The following is a 25,361-nucleotide window of genomic DNA, read 5'->3' as shown; positions in this document are numbered from 1 at the left end:
CTGATTGACGTATCTACACGATGGTCACATGTGTGTCTTACATCCACACGAAACCATGTTTTTGCCAAATTAATTGCTCAAGTTATTAAATTACGAGCATATTATCCTGAACACAGGATACAATCCATTCGAATGGACAATACAGCTGAATTCACCTCACATGCCTTCAATGATTATTGTATGGCCCTAGGAATTCAGTCCAGCACTCAGTACCATACGTCTAGACTCAAAATGGTTTGGTTGAATCTCTCATCAAGAGAGTCAAGCTCATTGCATGGCTATTATTACATAATTGCAACTTATCAACTTCATGTTGGGGTCATGCAGCCTTACACGTTGTTGACTTAATTCAATTGCGACCAACTGCATATCACACTGCTTCCCCACTACAGTTAGTACATGAAAATTCTCCAAGTATTTTCCATCTGCGAACATTCAGTTGCGTTGTATACGTACCGATCTCACCATCGCAACATACGTTAATGGGTCCACACAGAAAATTAGGGATCTATGTGGGATATAACTCTCCGTTGATCATAAAATACCTCGAGCCCCTCATAGGGGACCAATTTACAGCTCGGTACGCTAACTGTATATTTGATGAGGAGAATTTTTCGGCATTAGAGGGAGATTTTAAGTACCAGAAAGAATGCCAGAAGATCAATTGGAATGCCACAGACATTTCCTCCTCAAACCCACGTACTTAAGAATCTGAACTTCAAGTTCAAATAATCATAAATTTACAAAATATTGCAAATAATCTAACAGATATATTTAGTGACAACAAAGGTATCACTAAATCCTATATTCCTGCTAGGAATGTGCCAGAAAGAGTGGAGGTACCAAATAAAACTACCCAACTTCCAATTTAAAATAAGAGGGGGAGAAGTACGGTCACAAAGGATAAAGCTTCTTGCAAGCTACCATGGAAACAAAAGAATCTCTCTTCCAAAACAGTAAATGCAAATCAACATTATGTTGAAAGACACCCAAGACCTATGGATATTATACATCTAGTGGATGTTCAACATTCACATTGCAGCTCAACTGTGCATATAAAAACTGATGTTGGGATATCAGAACACCCAGACTCTATCATAATAGGAAATCACAATGATTCAAAAAGGGTAGATAAAATTTCCACCAATTATATTAATTTTGGAGAATCATTTGACAGAAAAACTACAATTGTTGACACATACTTCTCCTCAAAGATTGCAAACTACCGTCTCAATGTCATTGGACGGGAGTCAAGAGTATCTTTTGATATCTCCAAGGTAGCATAGATCTTGGTCTCTTCTCTCAAAGAAAACAAGATATGAATATGATTGGATACACTGACATTGGCTACTTATCCGATCCCTATAATATCATATTACAAACATGCTTCATGTTCTTACATGATGGAACAACAATTTCATGAAAGTCTTCATAACAGATTCTAGTGGCTACATCCATAAATTATTTTGAAATAATTGTATTATATGAATGCATCACGTGAATGCGTATGGCTTCGCAGAATGATCAACCACATAAAGCAGTCATGTGTTATTGGTTCCATTGAATCACCAATAATTATCTATGAAGATAATTCTGCATGCATTACTCAAATACAAACATGTTACATAAAGAACAATATAACCAAACATATTGCTCCTAAAATGTTCTATCCTCAAGAATTGCAAAATAATGAGAAAATAGAAATCTTGTAAATTAAATCATGTGATAATCTCGTTGTTTTATTCACTAAGTCCTTACCAACTTCTACATTCTAAAAATGTGTTCATGGAATTAGTATGCGACTGCGAGATTTGCAAGGTTTAGAGGGAATTGATTCCTAAATAATAACATGTTCATATTATATTGCACTCTTTTTCTTTATAAGTTTTTCCTATACGATTTCTCATATAAAGCTTTTAATGTGGCAATATCTATTTTTTCCTCCTATTTTCTCAAGTGATTTTCGGAGGTTTTAATATGATTCGAAGATCATAATTATTGCTCTCTAAACTCACCAATAAATTTTTTTCTCCTAGGTTTCTCATATGAGCTTACGATGAGCTAATATCCGATATATGCCATATCATTTTCTCCTTACTTTTCCTATTAAATTTTAAAGTAGTTTTAATGACATATCAATGTATCAATATATTTTCTCCTCATATTTTTTCACAGGATTTTAGAGAAGTTTTTCAACAAAAAATTTACATACAAGATAGTTGATCAAGGGGAGTGTTGCGAACATACGCCTCTTCCATTAAGCATGTGATCAATTAGTGATCCAAATATTATTAGCAATTAACAAAGCTAACTGCCTTCAATTATCAAACAAAGACATCCATTCATCGCAACGGTTCCCAAACGGATATATCTGTTCAGGACCTATATATATATATACTATTTATGAATAATATATAATTTTTTTTCTCGGTATACTGTCCCTCCACAATCATCTCAAACACTGAGCCTCGCTCCTCCTCAAGGCGCTCGTGCGCGGCCGTGGTTGCGTCGTGCTACCACTTGTCGCTGCCAAGTTGGCAACCAAGTGCCATTTTCCATTTTGCGTCGACATGCATTAGCCTACCTCTCCACTCCTTTCACTTTCAAGGATGGATGGTGCGAGAAAGAAGGCACATTCTTCCCCCCATTGACCGAAGCGAGGCTTGAGGCTTCCATAGGTTTCCCCGGACGTTGACACTCCACCACGCACATCTGGGCATGCTAGCTTGCTCCCGTCCCATGCTTGCTTCGCCAATCGCCTTTGGGCAGACCAAGCTTCACTCCTTTTTAAACGCAAGTTGACGCCAAAGAATACACACTGTTGAACTCCCTGCTTCACACGACATGACCGTCGCGCAGAGACGATTCGCTCAACGAGGCATCGTTCTGTACAAGTGTTGGATCAACTTGCGCTCTGCAGTATATCACACCGTGACACCGGGTACTTAACTACTTAGAACACAGTCACCGGCACCCATGTTCGATGGAGTACATATCTGTGGCCGCACAGTGCCACAATACACGACGCCGAATAAGAAACAGCGCCACATGACACACCGCACCTCCGCATATTCCGTTCGATCCTGCGAAGTCTAGCGCGATCGTTTAATATTCCGGCTATCGCACAGGTCTTCTGTGTTGATTCTCTCGCTCGTGCCCAACTTATCCGCGATCTCTCGCTAATCTTCAGGTTCAGCGAACCTGAACTCCTCAAGCCTGATGACCTAGTGTGAACGGCATATTGTTGGCACCCCACCTCGGCGCCTGGCCGCGCGCGGCGTCTCTCTCTCTCTCTCTAGGCCTCTACTTCGGCTAGCAGCTAGCGTCCTGACACGCCGAATCGTTCGCGCCACTGACTGCGACGCCTGCCTTGTCCGTAACTGTTATCGCCGAGCTGCCGTAACTTTCTGCCGTGATTGCTGTTGTCGCGCTGATAGTATTTGTGTTGGATTCTTGCTGGTATGTAGTTGTTGCAAGCTACATCTGATGCCACCCTGTGTGTTTTTTATTTCATGTGTTGTCCTGTTTACTGCATCTACAAGGATTGGTAAGATTCACCGTAGCACTATCGCTGTTGGAAATTTTTTTAGATTTTTCTTCCTTGTAATGCAGGCATGAGTAGCTTCGTTGGAGTTGGACCCATCTGGTCTCCCCTTTGTTGCTCTGCTGTTCATTAGGAGAGAGGATAGGACGATGCATACGGCAGAGTTGTCTGCTACAGGTAGACAAGTATCTTGATTTATATGTAATTAGAATTAATAATAATTGATGTGTTTTGAATTTGGTTAGTATGTGTTTGTAAATATTTGTTCTCGTTCATGTCTGATTCGAGTTGATGGTGTTTAAAATTGATGAATTATTCTCTGTATGTAGAAAAATTACACACATCGAAAGTTTCAATGTGAATATCGTATGTTCCGGTGTTCACCGAAAGCTCTAGTGTGGGCAGTGTATACTCCAAACTATTTCTTGCAGAGAGTAATTTTTTAGGAAAATTGGAGATCAATATACTGGAAGGTCTGATGAATGTGGTGGCTACACCGGAGGGTATCACCGGAGTATTTCCAGTGCTGAAGCAGAAATAAAAGGAAACACCGGATAGTCCGGTGATCGACTTTAAGAGTGCCACAGTATTTTCTGTAGAGATGAGATTTTTGACGCCAAGTTTGATTATGAACACCGAATAGTCTGGTGCTGAGATTGTGAATAACGGAGAATGCACCAGAGCTTTTGTTGTAGAGAAGTTGCAGAAGGGTGGTTTGGTTAATTGGTACATACTGGATTATCCGATGATGGACATGAGATAACCAGAAGCTTTCACTGGACCTTTTCTTGCAAAGAGCAAAATTTTACTAGAACAGATAGTGTTACACTCACCGGATGATCCGGTGTTCAGAGCAGAACACATGGGAATATCTGGTGTTCACCTTTTCTGCAGGATGTGCTTTGAGTTGAAGTTTTTTATTTTATGTTAACCTGGAGATGTTTTAGATTGTGGAGAAATGTGTTTGCTTGTTTTAAGGTGTGTAGATGATGGATATAACTTGGCGGTCGACGGCAGGTGATCGGGGCTAAACGGTTGCTTGGTGCCGGATAATCAAGGAGAGTCGGACGGAATCAAGAGTGATCCTAACTGTACACATGAAGGTCAATCAAAGCATAAAATGGGGGATAAAGATGGTATGTTAACAAAGTCAAACGAAGATAATGCCGATGCAAGTGACAAGCCAGCCAGATGGATCGGGAGCGGGAGAGGCTTACCGGCGATCAAGATCGTAAGACGAAGGACACGCATCATCATCGAAACGCTTACTTCAGGTGGAAGCAAGTGGTGGCTAGTCACGCTTTGAGAAGTGTACTAGGGTTTCGCAGTTTGGCCTCAAAATTGTGAGAAGACTGGAGGAGTACGTGGCATAATCGTGAAGCGTACGTCAAGGCGAAGCTAAGTCATAAAGGGGTCGCGACTATCCGATTAATGGAGAAGAAAATAGAATAAATATCAACAGTGGTAGGTAGAAGTGTCCTATAAGAGAGTGGTATTTTGAGAAAAAACTAGAAAACTTATGGTTCAAGTTTTCTAAGTCTATTAATAGAGGAATGATGCTATGAGAGAGGGAGAACCAACCATTTAAGTCCCTTGTGTCATCCATATAAGAGCATTATACTAGGATTTTAATGGAGAGGATGATGAATGTTTAACTTATGTAATATGTGAGAGTTTTGAAAGAAAAATCTTTATAATCCGTCTAAAATAGGACTGATCTCTTTAAGTAATAAAATTTATTTTGTTTTATATGCTTAAATTCCCTCCTTTTAGTTTATCTCTCTGGTTCCCTTGCCTTGTGTGCAAGTTTTTTCTTTTCAATTTTGATTTTTGTTTTTTAGCCTAAAATTTTAGTACATTGTGAGGTCATTCTTCTAGTTGCTAGAGATATAAAATTCGCATACACAAGCTTATGTGATGGAGTTTTAAATTCCCTTGCCTCTAAAAAATTAACTTGAAGAGTTTCGTTACTCGGTGTTCATCTTTTCTTGTTTATTTGATAGTTATGATATTTTGAGTGCTAAGACATATTGATTGATCTTAAATAGAATATATGGTTCATATAACATCTATGGTGTCGTGTTGTCTCAAATTTCTCTTGTTAATTTTATTTTTATTTTTATTTTTTTTTTAGTTTTAAGATACGTTGAATAATCCAAATAGAAAAGATTATCAATTTCATAAAAAAAAATTATTAAAACACCTATTTATCCGTTGTAATCGTAAATCTCATTCCTATAATCCGCTCCAATTTGGCGGATGTGCTCGGCTTTTCACAAGAAAGTTATGTCTATTGCGGCCGATCGGCGCCAAAACCCAAACCTTCAGCGCCATCTCTCACGCGTGTCGACCAGTTCAGACTGCCGACTGCCGAGCAAATTTCTAGATGATCCAACGACGGCCGTATACTGCCGATGCACACATCTGATGCTGGACGTTTCGGTATGATGTAATTTGGATCCTTCCAGCTGAGAGGCTATCTCCTACAAATGTGGTTGAAGTTTTATGTACAGTCATGCAGCCACGACTGCATTTCTGCCTCAAGCGAAGCAGTTTTATGCAGACTGAACACACCGATGGCCAATTCGGCAAGTGTTAGGTATTTCTTTCTGATTGGTCATGCTTCACCGATACGGGAAACATACAGACGCAGTTAGTTCACCTGCTTAGAGGACTGGATAGTCGATCAGTCCAGATATCATCACTTGCCAAACTAGCCACAGCCTAGTAGATCAGTAGATCACAAGTTGCATGACTGTATTTGCAAGTATGGCACTGTAGATGGAGCAAATGAAAGGTTGCAGAACCAAGCAAGTCCAAAACTTCTGACAACACTGATTAATCGGGAAGAGATATAATACAAGATTTCATAAGACTGATCCATACATGAAACAATCCTAGGTCTACCGCATAATTAACATACCTAGCCTGCTCCATCAAAAAATGCACTAACTGTTCCTGACAAAAACTAACCATATGTGGCCGTACCTAACATGCAGAAACCATAGCAATGTGGTAGGTCCTTCATCTGCATGAACAAATCGTGTCACCATATGAGATAGTGAAAACATGTTTTAATTTATCGGTAGGTCTAAAAAAGCGTTACCTAGCTATATGTTGCAGTCTAGGAACAATGAGCCCAAGCATCCAAAAATATGAACAGGTCTCCATTTACAGTACTCTGCAATCATATAAAAGCTCAAGCTAGGAAGAAGATCGGTGATCTGGCTTCCATGTCGAGAGCGCCAGCAAGATGCGCCCTTTCCACCCTTGCAGTAACCACCTGTTGTCCTCGTCGATGATGAAGTCTTTGTGGTAGCATCTAACCTTCTCTCTTGCAAGCTTCATGATGTCCTGGTTCATTGGCAGCTGCTTGAACCCAGCCCTCTGATTCCGCACCTGCCATTGCTTGTATGTCTCCGGCCTCTCCATCCTCTCCAGTCCCTCGCAGGACATCACATTGATTGCCTCTCGCCCGAACAGAGCTGATTCGATGAGCAGCCTCTGCTCGTTGTCCCTCGGAATGTTCATCTCCAGCATGTCAAAGATAGCAGAGTAGTGGAACAAGGCCTCCCGAAAGCGTGACACGAAGAATGGTGCATTGTAAGAACCATTGATGATCCCGTGGATGAACAGATGCGGGTTCATCTTCCTGATTGTGTTCAAGACCATGTTCCTTGGACTCTCGGCCACCACGCTCTCGTCCATCAACGTCTTGAACTTGAACATGCAGTTGACGATCAGCAGCTCATCCTTCTCAATGTGGAGATCCTCTATCTGGACTGCCTCAAATCGAGATGCGATGGCTTGGAACTCAAAAGGGACATTGAAGGTCTGAGCATAATCTTTTAGATACATTCCTGTCTCCTCTATACGCTCTGCTGGGCGATAACCAGGATGAGGCATGTCGATTCCAGTGATCCGAAGTCTTGGAGGACCATCAGGCCTAGTAGATAGCCGTTGAATGAGGCATGGCCACTGAAAGCCATAGTATATGCCGAAATCGACAATGTGAACTTTCTTTGCCTTCTCCGCAGCATTCAAAATTGTTTGATTGGCAAAGAAATGAGAGATCTTCTTGAATGGGCAAGCTGCCAAATAAAGCTGGTAGGCTTTCAGCACATCAGTGCATGCAAACCTTCTCATTGTGAAGGACTTGTAAACCTGACTCCCATTACCAGCAAGCCTCGCCTCAAGACCATTGGCGAAGCAGTGCGCCAAACGCTGGTCACCGTCACCGTTGGGAGACGCATGCTGTCTGATCTGTTTCAGGAGCTCAGTGGCACTGCGCCGATCATCAGTGGCCACAGACTGAGCACAATGGATGAGGAGAGTCTCCAAGTCAACCACCTCTTTCTTGGGCTGTTTCTTTCCACGGCCCTTGCCATGGCCCCCGTTTGAATGCTTTGCGACATCATGCTGCAGAGCCTCACGCAGCTCCTTGACGCCTTTCGAGCAAGTCTCACCGTTGCATAGCAAGACCTTGTCCATCATCTCCCGCACAAGGTGGTCGGTGTCAATAGCCGGTGCTGAATGTTTGCTGCACCTTCCTTCCTCCGCATCCAAGTCATCACCGTATAAATGCTTCTTTCCTCGGTGAATTGCTGCCTCAACATCAGCCTTCTCTGTCGTGATCTCCACAAACTTCTTCTCTTCCTTAACATAAGCCTGAAAGCTTGCAACAGATGCCGAATTCTCGAGATCAATCACAAGCTTACTCTCGTCAGGTAGAAATCTGCTCGCCTCTTCAAGCCCACGGCAGAACTGCATCGCCTGCTGGCTCTGCACAGCAAAATCGGTGAAGCCAACATCCGGCATGATACCAGGCGAGCTCAACAACGACTCAAAGCCGTCTGATAATGTAACACCGCTGCCGTTCGATGACGCGAACGACGACGACTGCGAGAGCAGGGTCTCAGGCACCGGGTTGGTCTGGAACCGGTAGAATTCCGTCGGGTCGTACGGCCACGCACCACCAGCTTCCACCACGCTGCTCTCGGGGCTCAGATCCTGATACAGCTGCGGCGGCTGCAGGAACGCGGCCGTGGGGAACTCGGAAGCCGGCGTCTGCACGGCGCAGTTGCAGGAGCTGGCGTTGTAGCAGGAGTCGGCGATGCTGCTGCCGTCGGGGCTCTCGACCGCTCTCCCGCCGGAGTTCGGGGGCTGGTCAGCGAGGATCTCGAGGAACGGCTTCTCGGCGGCGAGCAGCGCGGCGTGCTCCGGGTAGTGCTCGAACTTCTCGTCGATGTCCCCGGCCATGAGCATGCGGTTGATGTACCCAAGCACGATGTCCGAGAACGCCTCCGAGTCGTCCGGCTGAGCCTGCCCTGCCGCCGAAGCCGCCGGCCCGGCCGAGGCCGAGGCATCCCTCGGCGGCGACGCGCGGTTTGTGTAGGCAGCCGGGACTACAGTAGTAGGCGCGACATTCAGGTAGCCGCCGCCTCCAGCAGTAGTCCCATCGGGCGGCAGGAACAGCAGCGACTCGAGCTCCTCCGGCGTGAACCCATGAGCGGCGGCCGCGATTTGGTGGTAGATTGGCAGGTGGCCGTCGCGCCTGGATCCAGGCAGCAGCGTGCACAGGTCGTGCAGCCCAGCGTCCATGACCATCGATATGGACTCCGCACCGCAACACCACCACCGCAGAGCATGCAAAGCCTATACAGCACAAGCCCGCGACCTGGCAAATGAACGGAAAATACAACGAGAATGATCAGAATCGGAGCTCAAAAGCGATATGAAAGTCCATGGGCTGAGACGCGCTGACTAATCTGGCTGATCAGCGGGTGCACGGACTACGGAGTAGTCTTGGAGATGCACGAGCTCGTCAAGGTGCGTACCTGCGACAGCGAGCGACTGGGGACGCGAGGTAGGCGAGAAGAGGAGCGACGCGAGAAGCGAGGGGGATAAGAGAGGGAAGGGAGGAGGTGGATGCGGACCGGTGTATTTCGAGAGGCACAGGTTGGCCCGAGCCGGGCTTTTGTATTAAAACGAGTCCGCGAATGTCGACACCCATCCGAGCGCGCGTACGGCCCCGTGCGCCCTGTCCACGCTCCGCGCGCGGGTGGTTGCGGTGGGTGGACGGCTCGCATGGGGCGCGGTGTACGCAATGGATTCACGGAGGCGCAGTGTTTTTCATGCAAGCAAGTAGTTGCTGGCCACCTAGCCGTGTCTACTAGGACGGTCCTATGTACGGTGCTGTAGTTACAACTCAAGCACAACACGATTCGATGGATAGATGAGCTGAGCTGACATGGTATGACTAATTGGGTCGTGCTTAGGCTGACGTCTCGGTATGACGTGCCAGCACGACATGAATCGCCCAACCACTACTATCTCCGCCCTGTCGGTCGTGTCGCTCGTCACCCACCGCTCGATTGGTCACCCGGTCGCCTCGCCCCTACCCCCACCCCGGCCACCCCATCTCGTCGACCGGTCGCTCGGTCGCCTCACCGCCCCTGCTAGCGCCTCCACTCGTCCGATCACCCTCTTCGCACCGCCCGACAGCCCCTCTCCGCAATCGGTTGGCCCGCTATGCCACAATCTTATGTCACAACCGGGCATGTTTGCTTAGTCGAACCTGTCGGGCTATGTCTTAGCTGGGTCATGCCTAGCTGATTCCGTGTCGGGTCAGTCCGATAGGCCCATTTGCATATGTCTTTCAATCAAACTATTTGGGTCCTAGGGAAGATCCGTTGATAGGTGAATTTTTTTATGCAAACGAGTAAATGAGTGTAAACGTATAAATTGTGAATGTCATCCATTCGATTTGATCCCACTATCATATTAGTGGATGCGTTATTTGATCATATTTCATGGTTGTATGTGAGTTTTATGCAAATCAACTCTCTACTGATGGAATCAACCACAACCTTCGAATGACAATCGTAATGATGGTATTCGTGGTTTACGAAATATGATGAAATGTTGGTATTTGTAGACTTTGATATCGGTTTCACCAAAATTTTAAGATCTGTTGGTATTGGTTTGCGACCCATGCTGCATGTCGAACGGCTCAGATCGCACATTCATTGCAGCGTAAGCATCTCAATGGCTTTTGTGCGGCACGATACTATTACCCTCCATTTTTATTTACTTGTCACCCTTAACCATAACACATATACCAAGGCAACCATTCATTTTTATCATAATGACCAAAATGCCCTTTGTCATCTTCTTTGTACACGTCATAGGTTCCGGAGTAATCCTAGCACCTGCAATTTTCACCTGGCGCATGGGATGGCTATGCTTCAATTTCAAACAGAAGTGGTGAGCTAGGGTTGAAGCTTTCAAGCAACTTTCCCTCCAAGAAGAGTAAAAAGGTAAATATTGCACTGCAGACTAATACAAGTATTGCCAAAAAAAATGGCCCTAGCGACAGTTAAATGAAAACGGAGGATGTATTTGGGGAGCAGCAACTGACGAGTCTCATCGTTGCGTGTTTGCAGGAAAAAAAAACTCTCGCTAGATCTATCACCTGCGTGATTCGTCACCGCGCAAGCAGCGGGGCATCGGCGCGTGGACCGGGTCCGGCGGTGTACCTTGGCCACCAAGTTCTTCGCAGCCACGTGGTGGTCCCGAGCTATCCACGCCGCCTCCACATACGAACGCGGGGCAGTGTGAGGCCGGGTGGCAGCCGACCGACACGTCAGCAAGTGGGCGTGCGATGCAGGGCCCCCGCCACGTCGTCGCACACTCATCACTGATCATTTACTATGAAGCACAGCAGTCGTACTACTGGTAAACTAGTAACCTGGAATCTCGTGACCAGCTAAAACGGTTGCCACACAGTACTAACAACAGTATGTGCTGCAAAAAGAACATGCAACGTTCTGGCAAATACAGTACAGAACAGAGTGACGACACACATTTCAGACAGGCCACAAGCCTAGCAAAGACGCCGAGAGAGAAACAAGTACTCCCTCTATTTTTATTATAAGACGTATTAAAATTTTAAAAAATCTTTTAAAATATATTTTAATTATTAATTTCTCTTACAATATATTATCAATGACTACAGAACTAATATCTTATTAAAAATATGTAAAATATAAATCTATTAATATATCTTTTGTATAATAAACCTACGCAGAATTTAACTAATTGTTGATCAAAATTTATGAAAAACACACAAATATATATGCAATTAATATTCTATAGTTCTTTGAGACTTTGACTAGGAATTGGCATGCAGCTATCCGTGGATATTTATAAATCCAATCGAGTTCAACTTAATTAACTAACTAGTCTCTTCGACTCATTCTCCCTCGTAATCTCGTTAGAGATTGTGATGTAATATATTTATTATTAGCCTCTCGGTGTGGAATACCCAGAGTTCTAGAAATGCATGAAGTACTTGTCCCATAATTAGTACGCAAGTATGCACCGCAACATTGGCGTCACATATATACACAGTTATATTACAACACGATACAATACTGAGGTTTTTTAACAGAGTTATTACATAATATATAGTTTAACAGAAGCTAATAAACAGAAACACTCATTCTCCGGTAGTGTGCCTACTACCATCCCACAAATAACTGACTAGATTAGACTTAAAAAGATCCAACATTGGCATCCCCGAAACCTGTCATGAGGTATTGAACCTCAAAAGGTAGCTCCTCCTCGAACTCTAAATGGTAAAGCAACAAGGGTAAATTCTTTTGTACTCACCAAGACTTTAGGTGTTTAGCAAACCCTAATACATGCAAAGTTGTTCAACATGTGGCTAACCATATTTCATTTAGCATAAACAACGGTTTATAAATAAAAGCATAACTCTAACGATATTTATCTAAAGCATTGGACATATAAAATAAATACTCATAGTAAGCATAGACCCATAACCAAATCTTATCACCAATCTCGAATCACAAACCATCTCTAAGGACAATAACTGTTGTGTCGGTGCATGTGATCATCTAATCCCAAAACTCAAGTCCTAATGAAACATTGAAACACTATAAATAGTGTCTGACCCAAGTTCGCTCATAACCGTGAACACGGTTGTTCGAACAGTTTTAAATTTGTAAAGGTTATACACTTCACCCACAAGATATGATTCTCGCTTTGTTGCCAATACAATTTACACATTTCCTTTGGTGTGCTGGCAAGCTATCACGACAAAGCTTTTACATCGATCAGACCTAACTTTGCACCCTGTGTCAAGTGATGGGAAAAACCGCCCACACTTCCTTCTTTTGCCAGAGAAACAAAGTTAGGGCTAAACAACTTATTCAGCTAAGTTTGTACCCACATTAGCCTTGTAGTTGCACACGTTAGGTTCAAGTTAGGGGCACCAATTTTCGGTCCTTAACTAACACAGGGGATTTCCACCTATCTGTGCACACCACCCCTCAAACTCAAACCATATCATATCAACCATCAAATCTATCTCAAATGACTCCAGACTTCACCTATATATCGTTCACGTCTAACATAGACTCACAGTTTAAAGCAATTAATATTTTGACCAAGTTTCTACGTTAAAACATCTTAGCCCAATTATGAGACTAATCGACATCACACCACTAAGCAAGCCTAAGCATCATCGATAGCAGACTTACACGTTGAACAACCAATAACATTATGGCGACAAAGGTAAAGGAATCAAAATAACAAGAAAGGTAAATGCATACAAGTAGGATATATCTACCCGATACATAAAATGACAGTTGGACCGATAAAACATCGCATGCATAGTATAAATATTTTGCAAACTGGGAACAATGTGATAAAGGAGTGTTTTGCCTTGCTACTGATCGATCTCTAGAACTGGCTCAGGGTCCTACACAGCTTTCTGGACAACTACGTACTGCTCATCAACTATGCAAACCAACCGATACAAGAGTACATTCAAGAAATACAAGGGAGCATCATCAAACTCTAAACATAAGATCATGAAATGATAGATCTTGATTCTAGATGAATTTAGGAAAAAGAATCATCTCATTTGGAGTTCATGTGAGTGAGATATACACGTTTAAAGAATTTATTATAGATTTAAAGATGAAATGTATTGTTACGACGAACCATGATTTTTGGATGATTTTCCCTGTTTATTTTTTTGCATTAGAAATTCATCTAAATAGTGCTCTTTGACTGACATGTGGGTTCGATGACTTTATTTATTTCCAAATTATTTTCTAAAGAAAAAACCTTGGCTCATGCAACAATGCTGGGTCCATGGACTAGGCCCACCATGGAACCGTTCCACTGCTGTGCTACCCTATCTAGTTGTTGATTGGGCTTGTCACATCAGTGATAGCGCTGACATGAATTGCCACGTCAGTGTAGTGGCTAACACTCATCGGTGACACTGGAATAGTGCTGGAGTAGCACTGAACCACGTGTCGAAAGCGTGGGCTTGACGACGAGCGAGATGGAGAAGAGGGGATCACAAGGAGTACCCAGAGGGGCTCCTTGTCTCTGGTGGTGGCCCGAGCCGGCTGGACGAGGTCACCAGAGTTGGTGGGGGTGGAGTTGCGCGATGGGAACCGACCATGATGGGTTTTTGGTGGGGTTTGAGTGCAAGAGAGCTTGAGGGGGTTGTTGTGGTGCGAAAGAGAGTTAGCACGAGGTCCAACGGTCATCGGAGTGGGCTAGCAGTGAACTTTTAGCGATGAAAGATGGCCGAAGGAAGCAATACAACACTCCAACCATGTGTGTACTCAAGCGAGGCATGGGGGAGCATCTCCAAGCTGAGGTGAAGCTCACCAAACAGTCAGTGAGGCAGGGGAAAGCTTCGGTGTGGTCGCGTGGTGGTGGACGACGGTGAAAAGATAGGGTGCTCATCGACGGACCTCCTCGAGTGACAAGCACTTTAATTACAAGGGGGAAAGGGTTAGGGAGGTCCTAAGGGTGCTCCCTGAGCTAGAGCATTTGTTCCTAAGCTCACCAGATAGGGAGGTCGGTGGAAGGGGGAAATCACGACCGACGGTGCGGGTGATGACCCATGTAAGTATTGGACGATCACCTTTTTGGGAAGTAAGCCCATGGACAAGGTTAGCAAAGATCATCGAGTGGAAGGTGACGACGTGTGGGTGAGGAAGCTGACTATAAAGACTATGGCGGCTCAGTGAAGCCGCCAACGCAAAGGAAGATAGGCTTGACCTGGTCGCCTCTGGCCAAGGCCGTGGACTACGAGATGAGGGAGAGGAAGGTGGTGAACAAAGGGAGAGGATGATGCGGTGTGACAGGCCAAATTCCTTAATTAGGTAATTAAGCATCATTTATCATCATGTTTAATGGTTTTGAGCAATTTTGGGCATGCAATTTAAATCAAACATAAAATGTTGAAATTAAAAGTAAGTGATGCTTGGTGAAGCAACTCACAATATTACTATACAACATAGGGTTGGAAACAACTTTAGAAATTAGTCCATGCCATATGAAGAATATAAATGAATTTCCCAAATTTTTGTGAATTATTTTGAAGGCATAAAAATTAGAGCAAGTTGGAAAAGGATGCATTTTTGGGGAATTTTAATTTGAATTTGGCTCAGGCTTTTTGGGCCAAACCAATTCAAATTGGTTACACATGAATTGTACACACAAAAATTGTCCCACAAACTTTGGGGCCTTGGAAAATCTCCAATTGGATTAGTAAAGTGACGGGGGATATTTTTCTCGGGTGGTCACTGTTCATTAGGCCCACCTTGTCATCCTCTTCGCTCTCTCTACCTCTCAGCAGCATTGCTATCTGGCAGCCGCCGATTTTGTTGACTCAGACGGTTGACCACGTCGCTGGACAAACTGGAGCATGGCACTGAGGCATGGCCGCAGTCCTTATCCCTCCCCCTGCCCTCACTTGCTCTTCTCTCTCTCTCTCTCTCACTACTCCCTCTCACTCGGCCGTATTCGTGTAGAGCAGTGCTGCGCAGTAGCAGGCCGTGCTACCGATGAGCTCCCTCAGAGCCTGAGCCACAAGAAGCACCAAGGAAGGTCGTCGAGCCCATTCCCTGCTATTTCCCCTCCTTCCCCAGCCAGAATCGATGCAACGGTGCTTCTTCCTCATCTCCAGCTGCCTCTTTCCGCACCTCACCATCGAGCCGTCGAGCCACCGCCTCTCTAGCCCAAACGACACCGTGGTGAGCTTCCCCATCCCCTGTAGATCCTAGAACACGCATCCATTTTTCTTCGACACGTCATCGGCTCGTGTCTCCACAGCGACTGAGCCGCTATCGGTGATATGGGATTCAGGGGTTCCCGAGTCCCGAGGCCAGGACAGCGCAGTGCCACATGCCGCCTTCCCTCGGGGACCATCTCCCCGAGGGCCTGAGGGAAGCAAGGTCCGAGAGTGGGTGCTTAGGGACAAGAACAGTTGGTCCCCGAGTACCCAGAGAGCCCCGAGGACCCGAGGGAAGCCAGGTCCGGGAGTGGGTGCTCGGGGCCAAGAACAGTTGGTCCCCGAGTACCCAGAGAGCCCCGAGGACCTGAGGGAAGCAACGCCCGGGAGTGGGCGCTCGAGGCCAAGAACAGTTGGTCCCTGAGCACCTAGAGGGCCCCGAGCACCCGTCAAGCCCCATATCGGTGGACCCCGTAGGGACTCCACAGAGAGCCCCGAGCACCCGTCAAGCCCCATGTCGGTGGACCCCGCAGGGACTCTACGATGAGGTGTCGGTTGGTGGGAGGCCCGATGCCGTATTTAATGGGGAACGTGGATGGTCACATCCACCCACTTTCCCCCACACCTGCCATACTGAATACGCCAGTCCCTGCCGCTGCCTGGCAGGAAGGCGTGGGCATAATTAATGCGGCGGGTCCCATCGTATGTCCCCCTCACGGGGCCCATGAAGAAAGGCAGTTTGAAGATATCTTTGATGGGCACGAGGCTTATCACCCTGTCACATTAGACCATGGCAGACCTACTCTGCCCAAACGGGCATGAGAGGGTACTTAGAGGCTGGCCGGTGGGCGCCCCTGCTTCTGCTAAAGCTGGAATGCGAAGACCAATGAGACCGTCCAAGGGATATTTTTTCAAACCTCTGTAACATCAACTGTAGACCAATGATGGTCACTTTCCATTTATTGTTTACGGGAACTTGTGCCCTCGTTCTGGGAACTCCCTGAAGGGCCTCCCCCCCGGTAGATAAAAAGGGGGAAGGGAGCACCTTGTAACAGAGATCGATCAAGATCTAGAAAAAGATAGACATCCGAAGAGCATTGATAACATACTAGACAAACAGGAGTAGAGTATTACGCCTCCGGGCGGCCTGAACCTATCTAAATCCTTGGTGCATTCATTTCTACTAGGTGACGAAGATCCATCCTGTCTAAGTCCCACACGCATTAACCCCACGTACGAGGTAGTTCTAGGACCAGCCCCCTAGCCGAATCTCGAAGGGGATCCCTCAGGATCCCTGCTCACGGTGTTCATCCACCGACAGCCGTCGCCGCCCATGGCCGCACGTCACCGGCCTAGTTCTGGTCAGGCCCATCGGCCGAAGAGCGCGTCGTTATGTTCACCATCCCGCGTAGAAGCTTGGGGCATCCTTGGCCAGGCTGTTTCGACAGCCATTTTGCCATTGGCTCATCGAACCGCGTCGCCACCGTGTTGCCTTCATTGTGCGCCACCGCTGGCCATCCTCCAGCTATCGCCGCTACTGCACGTGCCTCAGCTGGGTCCACATGCACGCGCTGAAGCCGTTGCTGCCCTCCTCGGCCACCTGCGCTGCGCCGCTCGCCGCCGGCCGACCAGCTCGGGTTGTGCAGCCATGGCTCAAGGTCGTTTCACCCAAGTCAAAAGTCTGGGCCCACATTCATGACTCTGGGTAGCTGGCTCTGAGTAAGAAAAAAGGTTTAGGGGTTTAAATAATCAGTTAAATCAGAAAAGGGGAAATAGAATTGTTTTTCAATGATTAAGTCGGCTGAAACATTGTAAAATGCATTAGAAGCAATATATGGCTCCAAAAATTATGGAACCAATTTTGTTAGCCTTGCTTTGTCAAACTCTACAGCTATGAAATATATACCAGATATCCTATAATTAAAGAAATGTGTTTAGGCTTTAATAAGTCATAGTTTGATATTGGCAACTCCAAAATTGATTAAATTAGCATTATTGATCTTCTTATAGTATGCCCTGCTCATTAAAAATACTCACATTCATGTTAAAAGTAATTAACTTTGTAATTTGAATTGAGCTTGGTTTAAGCTTAATTAAATCCATAAACTATTAAATGTTTAACAATAATTTCAATTAAGGAAATCTTTAATGCTTCAACTCATGACATGATGCATTGCACTATTGTCGTACACTGTGGAGTATCCATCATTGCACTTTATTCATACTTATCATTACACGTGCTCTTCTTTAGCGAACGAAGGACCGAATCATGACGCGCAATTGAGAACAACGCCAACCTTCTGAAATTCTATGAGCTCTGTGCAGGAAGTATCGGGCAAACTCCGGAGCAGCAAGGAAAGCATCTAAGTATATTGCACCATTTGTTCGAATTGAATGGTGTCTCAATTGATAAATTATGCTTATGTATATTTGCATGTTTAGAGAGTCATTGTCAGTTGTATATGGGTAGAACCTATGTTGAATTGTATATCCTCTACCTTGAGACGTCGTATCTCCATTTCCTTGTAGCTTGGGTAACATGGTCGATGTCGAAGAGTCGTTCTAAATGCTTAGCAATCATATGTCCTCGGTAGAAGTCGAGCGAGCCTGTATCCATGAGCACCTTATGGATATAGACCTCATCCCAGCAGTCTCTGAAGGCTTTGTTGGTGCCACGAATACCACCGAGGAGCTCCATAAACTCACAGACTCACATCTGCCTGCTCTTTGCTCCCTTCTTTGGTCTGACTAGTTCGATCCACTGCCATATGTTTTTAGGTCTCACGTATACTGAATAGAATGTTTAGATCCAGCCCCTGGGAGTTGCCTGGGCGGTTGCTTTGTAATGAAAGGACCAGTCTTCATGTAAAATTTTCCCATGTTCGAGTGACACAAATAGATTCGGGGTGCTCGCCAGCAAGGTTCCTGACGCTTAGGATGGCCATAAGCACGACGAGCCCTTCAGGGGTGACCAGCGCTCGACCCGATTTAGGACTCGTGACCTCGTGGTCATCATCCCTCGTACGCCCATACCTTCGACACTGCGTGAGTAGCAATTTTGACTCCCACCCCAACAATATGATCGATCGGGTAGAACGAAACATGTATGCTGCACAAAAAAACAAACTATAGATCTTAGAAGCTCTAGCCCCCGACCGTCTGGTCGGTCCGAAAACTACCGACCAGACGGTCAAGCCTATGAATCGAAAAAACTTACCATTTGGTGAGACAGTTCATATCTGGGTTATCCTGCAAAACAGAGTCTGTTTTGAATTTGAAAAAAAAAACTTATAAGCCATGTTCTACGCTCATTCGGAAGATCCTGAAAAATAGAAAAATAGGCTCGTCTTCGATCAGCCTTACACATAGAAACCGCGTTCCGTGAGTTTGTACAATTTGTGGTCATCCTCTAGCCACGTCGACTGTGCCAGGTTAGGAAAAGCAGACCACTTTGTAGGACCCCTCCCTTTAGGGAAGAGCTTGTTATGACCCGCCCTATTCATGGACTCGCCTGAGGTTGAGGTCATCTTCGACCAGTGTCTGTTTCTGTGCCATGTGGTCGCGGTAGCGTCCGAGGCTCTGTTGGTATCAGGCTGCTTGAATTTTGAGCACATTCGTAGAACTCTTTGCTCGGCTTTGTATTATCCTCTCTCCGTGCCTCCTGGTCATCGCGCAAGTAGTTGGCCGTACGAGGCGATGTGCAATCTCTGACTTGCGAATTGAGTCCCTTTTGTTCATAATTATACGGTTTGGAAAGCCACATCGCACTATAACTGCTCGTATGAACTTAATCGCTATTGTGGTGGAGAATTCATGACAGGCTTGGGCTCAATCCCATTAGTGAATTTGGCTAACGAGCCCCTAGACAATGAAGGGACAAGATAGTTGTATGGTTTGTTGTGCTTGGGTTGGTAGTTTGGCATATCGTCCATGGTTCTAACATGACATGTACCATTTCACCAGCTCGCAAGCACCTGGAGGGCCGTGGGCCAATAGAATCCTTACCGGAACGCTTTTTCGACCAGAGTATGGTATGAAGCGCGACTACCACATATGCCTCTGAGGATGTAGGGGAACGCTGTGCTCCTGCCTTCCTGAGTTATGTATTTCAGTAAAAGGTTGTTGCTCATTTGGCGGTAGAGGCGTCCCCCTACCCAGGAGTATTTGTAGTCCTACCATGTGACCCTTTCTGTTGACCCATCATCATCAGAGACTGCTTAATTATGAAGGTAGTCTAAGATCTGATCCATCCAGGTCGTACCCGAATCGAGCAGGGCGATCACATGATGGCCACCCGAGATCAACGGCACCGAAGGAGGTGTAGCCTCTGGTGCTCTATTTCTAAGCGAAGCATCACTACCACGTTGGCCCGAGACTATGGTGGGTGGTCGTGTGAATCTTTTTTTAAAGACTCTGATCAGGATAGGTGCTCAAGAAGAGGCTAGACGGACCAGCTCATCGGCTAGGAAGTTGTCCTTACGAGGGACGTGCTAGACTTCAAAACTGAAGGAGCGTCGCTCTAGTTTTCTCACTTCGGAGAGGTATGTCACATCATCTAGTCCGAGCACAGGAAACCCACCGCACCCGGTTCACTTCGGAGAGGTATGTCACTTCGAAGAGTCCATCATCACTAGAGGGCATTTTACCCCACGTGCGGATGTTGCTCGTATTCCAAAAAAGAGGCCCTCATACTCCGCAATATTGTTTGGTGGCCTGGAAATGTAATTGAAATGTGTACCTGAAGGTGTCGCTGGCATATGGGATCAAGATAGCTCCAATCCCCAGTCCATTCAACGTGCACGGCCTATCGACATGTGTGGCCCCATGCATGTTCATCTTTGGTCGTAGACCGTTCGACGACCATCGCTCCCGCGACCTGTGGGGGTAGCTACAAAATAGGGCAATGACTCCTCGCCTGTTTGAGGAGTGGTCAGAACAGGAGGAGAAAAAGGGTCACCTGTTGAGATCCTAGAAGGTTGTCCCTGTTCCTGGTATCCGTCACAAGTGGTCGTTCTTTCTATTAGAAATTTGAAGAGTGAAAGACCCTTTTTCTTGTCCTCAAGATGACCCTGTCCAAAAGGCCACACACCCGATTAGTTTCAGCGTACCCTCTTACCTGTTTAGGGATTTTGCCTGAGTGATGGCTTTGGATCATATTGTAGACGTTGTGTTGGCGCAAAGAGTCACGCAGATCAGAGGGTTGGTTGTCCCAATACGACGGGGGTCTCCGAGCGCTCCCTGTTACCGAGGGGGGACGGGATATTTCCTGCCGTGGTACCTGCCGTGATTCTTGGCAATCACGACCATCACCAGTCCTACTGATGGACTTGGTGCTTGTCGCTGCACTTTGGCGTCGGGCGGCCTCAACCAGGTGGGTGAGGTCATGCAACCATGGAGCCAACGGTGAACCCTCCAGTACTACTACCAGTGGGCGGCTAGGAAGTATACGCACGGTCCACGGATTCTGTGTAGGCGTCATGGCCTCATAGTTGAGCTATCGAGCGCAGAGTGGCGACATGTCACGAGGGGAGAGACCTTGGCATTCGTGCGGCATAATCACCTTGGCGACGCTGTGATGGTTGGGGCAGTGTCAGAGCGTCCCCGTGTCCGGCGTCAGTCTGGTTCCCCTCTGGGCGCATGGCCTGGGTATCATTGTCAACACCCAAAACACGGGAGCCTCCGCTGCCCCCGTTGCATGAATTGTCATGCAAACTTCCCGTTGAGCTTCAGAGCCTTCGGACTCTGATTCAGTGTCCCATACATAGAGTACACCGGGCTCATCTGGGTCATACCCATTATGAACACCTCGCGCCGACCAAGGTCCTCGGAACGTGACATAGCGGTTTCCATAGATCCGGACATTGGTAGTCCAATCTAATCTCCAACACTTACCAAAACATAGAAACGCGCCCCCTACTGGCGTGCCAATTGTCGATGGTTAATCCTTGACAATGATTCTGGGGTGTACCAGTCGATATGTGCGTGAAGAACGCTTGCAGTGTGCGTGTGTTTGTGATGAACTCAAGAACAAAGGGATTATCTAGGTTCAATCCTCCTTAAGGATAACAACCCTACGTCATGTGTATTTTGTTATCCGTGTTTGTGAAGTGGTTGTCTATCAGTCCATACAGATTGGGTCCTCTCTTTATATACTAGAGAGGAGAACTTACAAGTGAACCCTTTTTCGCTGACCTATATCTTAGCTAAACCTTCCACCCTAGGCTACTTAAAATGAGCGGCACACGTGTCCCTCTTTGTTCTGATGAAGATACCGAGCCCATTTCCATCAATTGTACACCTCCACATGTACATCACCTCGGTCAGCCGGTCCGCCCTGTCACATCACCGGTCTCGCATGCGTGCCTGTGAAGCAGTCTGACACACCTGCGAGCCCGTCCCATAACATTTAATGCTACTTGACGGAGCATATCATCACTGCGGCTACGACATGTCCGCTAGGGAGGAGTGCCTAGGGAAGGAAAACACTTAAGTGGAATGCATTTAATGAGAATAGACTGGTTTGATGAGTACCTGTCCCACGACCAGTGAAGGTTGGTCGTGGAAATCCCTTATGTGGTAAGGGTCCTGGTCACGAAAATGCAGATTAGTCATGCGGTGGGACCCTGGTCCGGGAAATAATCTTCTGTGAACTGGCATTGGCTGGTGTGGACCCTCAGAACAGAGGACCCCCTATTCTATACACCGACATTACAAATACGAACTGAAGTTGCTACTAGGCACTCACTAAAGTTGCTGCATAATATCTACATAAGTTACTACATAGTCTTCAATGAAGTTGCTACAAAACACTCATTATAGTTACTACATGATCTTCACATGATCTCTATAAACCACTCATTGAAGTTGCTACACATTATACATATAAGATGTTACCATAAGTTAAAATATAAGTTTGCCAAACCATTTGATTCACGGTGTCTGCATAGATTGTTATCATACATTCAATGAAGTTGTTGCCATATCCACAAAAGTTGATATGCATTCTCCACATAAGTTGCTACACACCATTCATTGAAATTACCAACAACAACTTACTATCAAGTGCTGACAACATTTTCAGCAATTTAGTGAATATTTTTTTAGCAACTTATGTGAAGGCTTCAATAAAAAGTTTACACATAAGTTGCTAGCACACGCAAACGACTTCAAAACATATGCAATATAGATCTCATTTTGTTAAGCTCATCGTGTAGAACAAAACGGTGCAAACAGAACTCAAAACAAACACTCGATGAAAAAATTATGGTGATATAAAAGTGATTGCGACGAACTAGTATAGCTATTGAGTTATGCTGACGTCATCTGAAAGTGACTTGCATTGTCTTTTTCTGATTAGCATGAGATCATGGCTTAACGCGGTCCGAATATTATACATCGGTCGATAGAGGGGAACCTCAGCCTGGTATGCTTCATACTAGTAGTAAACGGACGGCTGGATGCTCCTCTCGTTCTCCTCCTCTGTCCTCTTTGCACCCTTGATGCTCCAAGCTAGGATTCTACTGTCGTGTTCCCTTCCCTCTCTCGTTGCCGCAACCCGATGACTTAGGGTTAGGGTTTGGGGTTTGAGGGGAGGGGATCCTCATGGGTAGGGTGGGGAGGCAAGTTGGCTCGACGGTGGTGGTAGGCGGTAAGCGGGGACGCCATCGGCTGCGGGGTGGTGGTGAACCATTGGTTGGGAAGGGGGGTCTCGGCTGGATAGGTTAGTGAAAGACAGGGATGAGAAGAAGGCAACGGCGGCGCAGGAGCTTCTGGCTACCGATGGTGGAGGGAGACAGCTGTCCAGCAGGCAGGTGAGGCACCAACGGTTGCACTTGTGACATGACGGTGGGGTGAGGGCGATAGGGGTGCGGTTCAGCGGTGGAAGGGCGTTGAAGTGGAGGAGAAGGTGGTGTAAAAGTGAGCTGTGGACCGGCCGATACTGTTAGCAGTCGATCGACCTGTCTATAGGATGGAGAGAGAGTACAAATCTATGTTTCACACCCATTTCAGCATATGTCGTTGAGGATTGTATATCACATGAATGTAATATTGATCCTCCGGGTTCCATCACAGTGACCCATGCAGATGTGTCAAATTTCCATTGACAAAGTGCAGTATCTTCTGGTTGGGTTTCAGGCAACGGCTCCTTTCAGTCGTTCACTCCTGGACCGAAGCACGCACATGTCCCTCTCGTCTCGGGGCGGCGCATACCGAAACAATCTCGGAAGCATGCATGGCCGGCCTTGCGCAATTAATGCGAGAGCGATCCACGAGATCTCACTCGCTTTAATCCTGGGCAACACGCAGCGGACCTTCTAGAAGCTGAACATGTGCTATCATTGCAGCCAGGCGGGAAAGGCACCAATGACTTTTGCTTCTGTTCTGCTGTCCCCCACAACAATGGCCTTTCGCGGCATTTCAGTCGTCACAGCCTTGCAGGGACCGAGAAGTGACCGTGAATACTGAAATACCGAGTTTTACTAAGCCACTTTTCATTTTAGAACTGAAATAATTGACTAGTACTGATCTGTAATGCACGGGCTTTGAACACTATTTTTTTATTATCTTTAGTAGCTCCATATTTGCAATGATCGAACTGTTGGAAAACGAAATTCCAATTATTGGTGTCGATAGCCAGTGTTATAAAATGCTAGTATCAGGAAAACAAAGTCATATTCTCTCAGAAAAGAAAAGGAAAATGAAGCCATAATTATCGACGACGGCATCGCAATATGCTTGCTCTTCCTCGTATGTCATCAGTTGGCATGCTTGCATGTACTCCGATATATGCATGGTCAAGGTCAACATCTTGAAACCGAAACAATAGAGAATTTTTTTTTTCACACTTCTGTGAATCTCAGGCGCTGAAATCTCAATATTTTTTCACACTTCCGTGAATCGACGCCGTGAACACGGGCGCCAGTAAGGTTTCCGGCAGGAGTTTGATCACTATTAAAAAAACTATTTTTTGAGATACTCAATCTATCTTTACACGAACAACTCATATGACAAATCGTCTTATAATTTGCGAGAAACTCCTGCGATTTTGGACCACCTATGAAAATCGAAAACGCTTGTAAAAATAAATTTACATATGCGGCTGATTACGATAACCACATGTGATAATGGTACAATTTTTAGAGACGAGCAACATAAAAAACCGTCCGTGTAAAATATCATTTTCAGAGGTGGTTTTTTATGTGAACCGTCTATAATAATAAGATGATTATCACATACGTGCCACATAAGAAGCCGCATATAATAATAGATGCCAACTTATTTTTAAAAAAAATCATATTTTTTTCATACAAGTCGGATAGGAATAAACTTTATATGAAAATTATAGACCTCGATGAGATCTAAACTTTATAGTTGAAAACCTTTTCATTTAAAATTATTTAGATATTTAAATAATTGTTTAAAGTTTTAGATAAAAGATATCAAAAGGATTGCATATGCTTCAGTGGTGGGATGCTAAGGACGTATCGCGCGAGTTGAGAAGTCCCAGATTCGAGTGTCACGAACCGCACGATGCGTGAAAAATCGTGTGACTTGTGACTTTAGCCGCTTGGGGTGCCTAGTTAGGCTAAAATTTTTTGGATTTTCAAATAAAAAATATCGATTCGGGGACCGACTACCACATGAGATTCATTAAGTGAATCGCTTCTAGTAATTGATTTTCACAAGTGGTTTCTTAAGTGAACCTTCTCTAGTAATTGGTTTCCACATGTGGTCTCTTTTGCGCTAGCG

The 25,361-nt window shown here is 45.6% G+C and overlaps 1 protein-coding gene across 1 annotated transcript; it reads right to left on the bottom strand.

Annotated features, from left to right (window-relative positions):
* Nucleotides 1-6,357: 6,357 nt before the first annotated feature.
* Nucleotides 6,358-9,513, bottom strand: LOC133909130 (scarecrow-like protein 9). Its single transcript, XM_062351424.1, has 3 exons — nt 9,382-9,513; nt 6,651-9,221; nt 6,358-6,572 (listed from the first exon to the last, which is right to left on the bottom strand). The coding sequence occupies exon 2, from the start codon at nt 9,149-9,151 to the stop codon at nt 6,749-6,751; it is 2,403 nt and encodes an 800-aa protein (XP_062207408.1). The 5' UTR covers nt 9,152-9,221; nt 9,382-9,513; the 3' UTR covers nt 6,358-6,572; nt 6,651-6,748.
* Nucleotides 9,514-25,361: the final 15,848 nt, after the last annotated feature.

This window comes from Phragmites australis, chromosome 2 (genome assembly GCF_958298935.1).
Source record: "Phragmites australis chromosome 2, lpPhrAust1.1, whole genome shotgun sequence".
Lineage (NCBI taxonomy): Eukaryota > Viridiplantae > Streptophyta > Magnoliopsida > Poales > Poaceae > Phragmites > Phragmites australis.
This window is presented reverse-complemented; position numbering and strand designations above follow the sequence as displayed.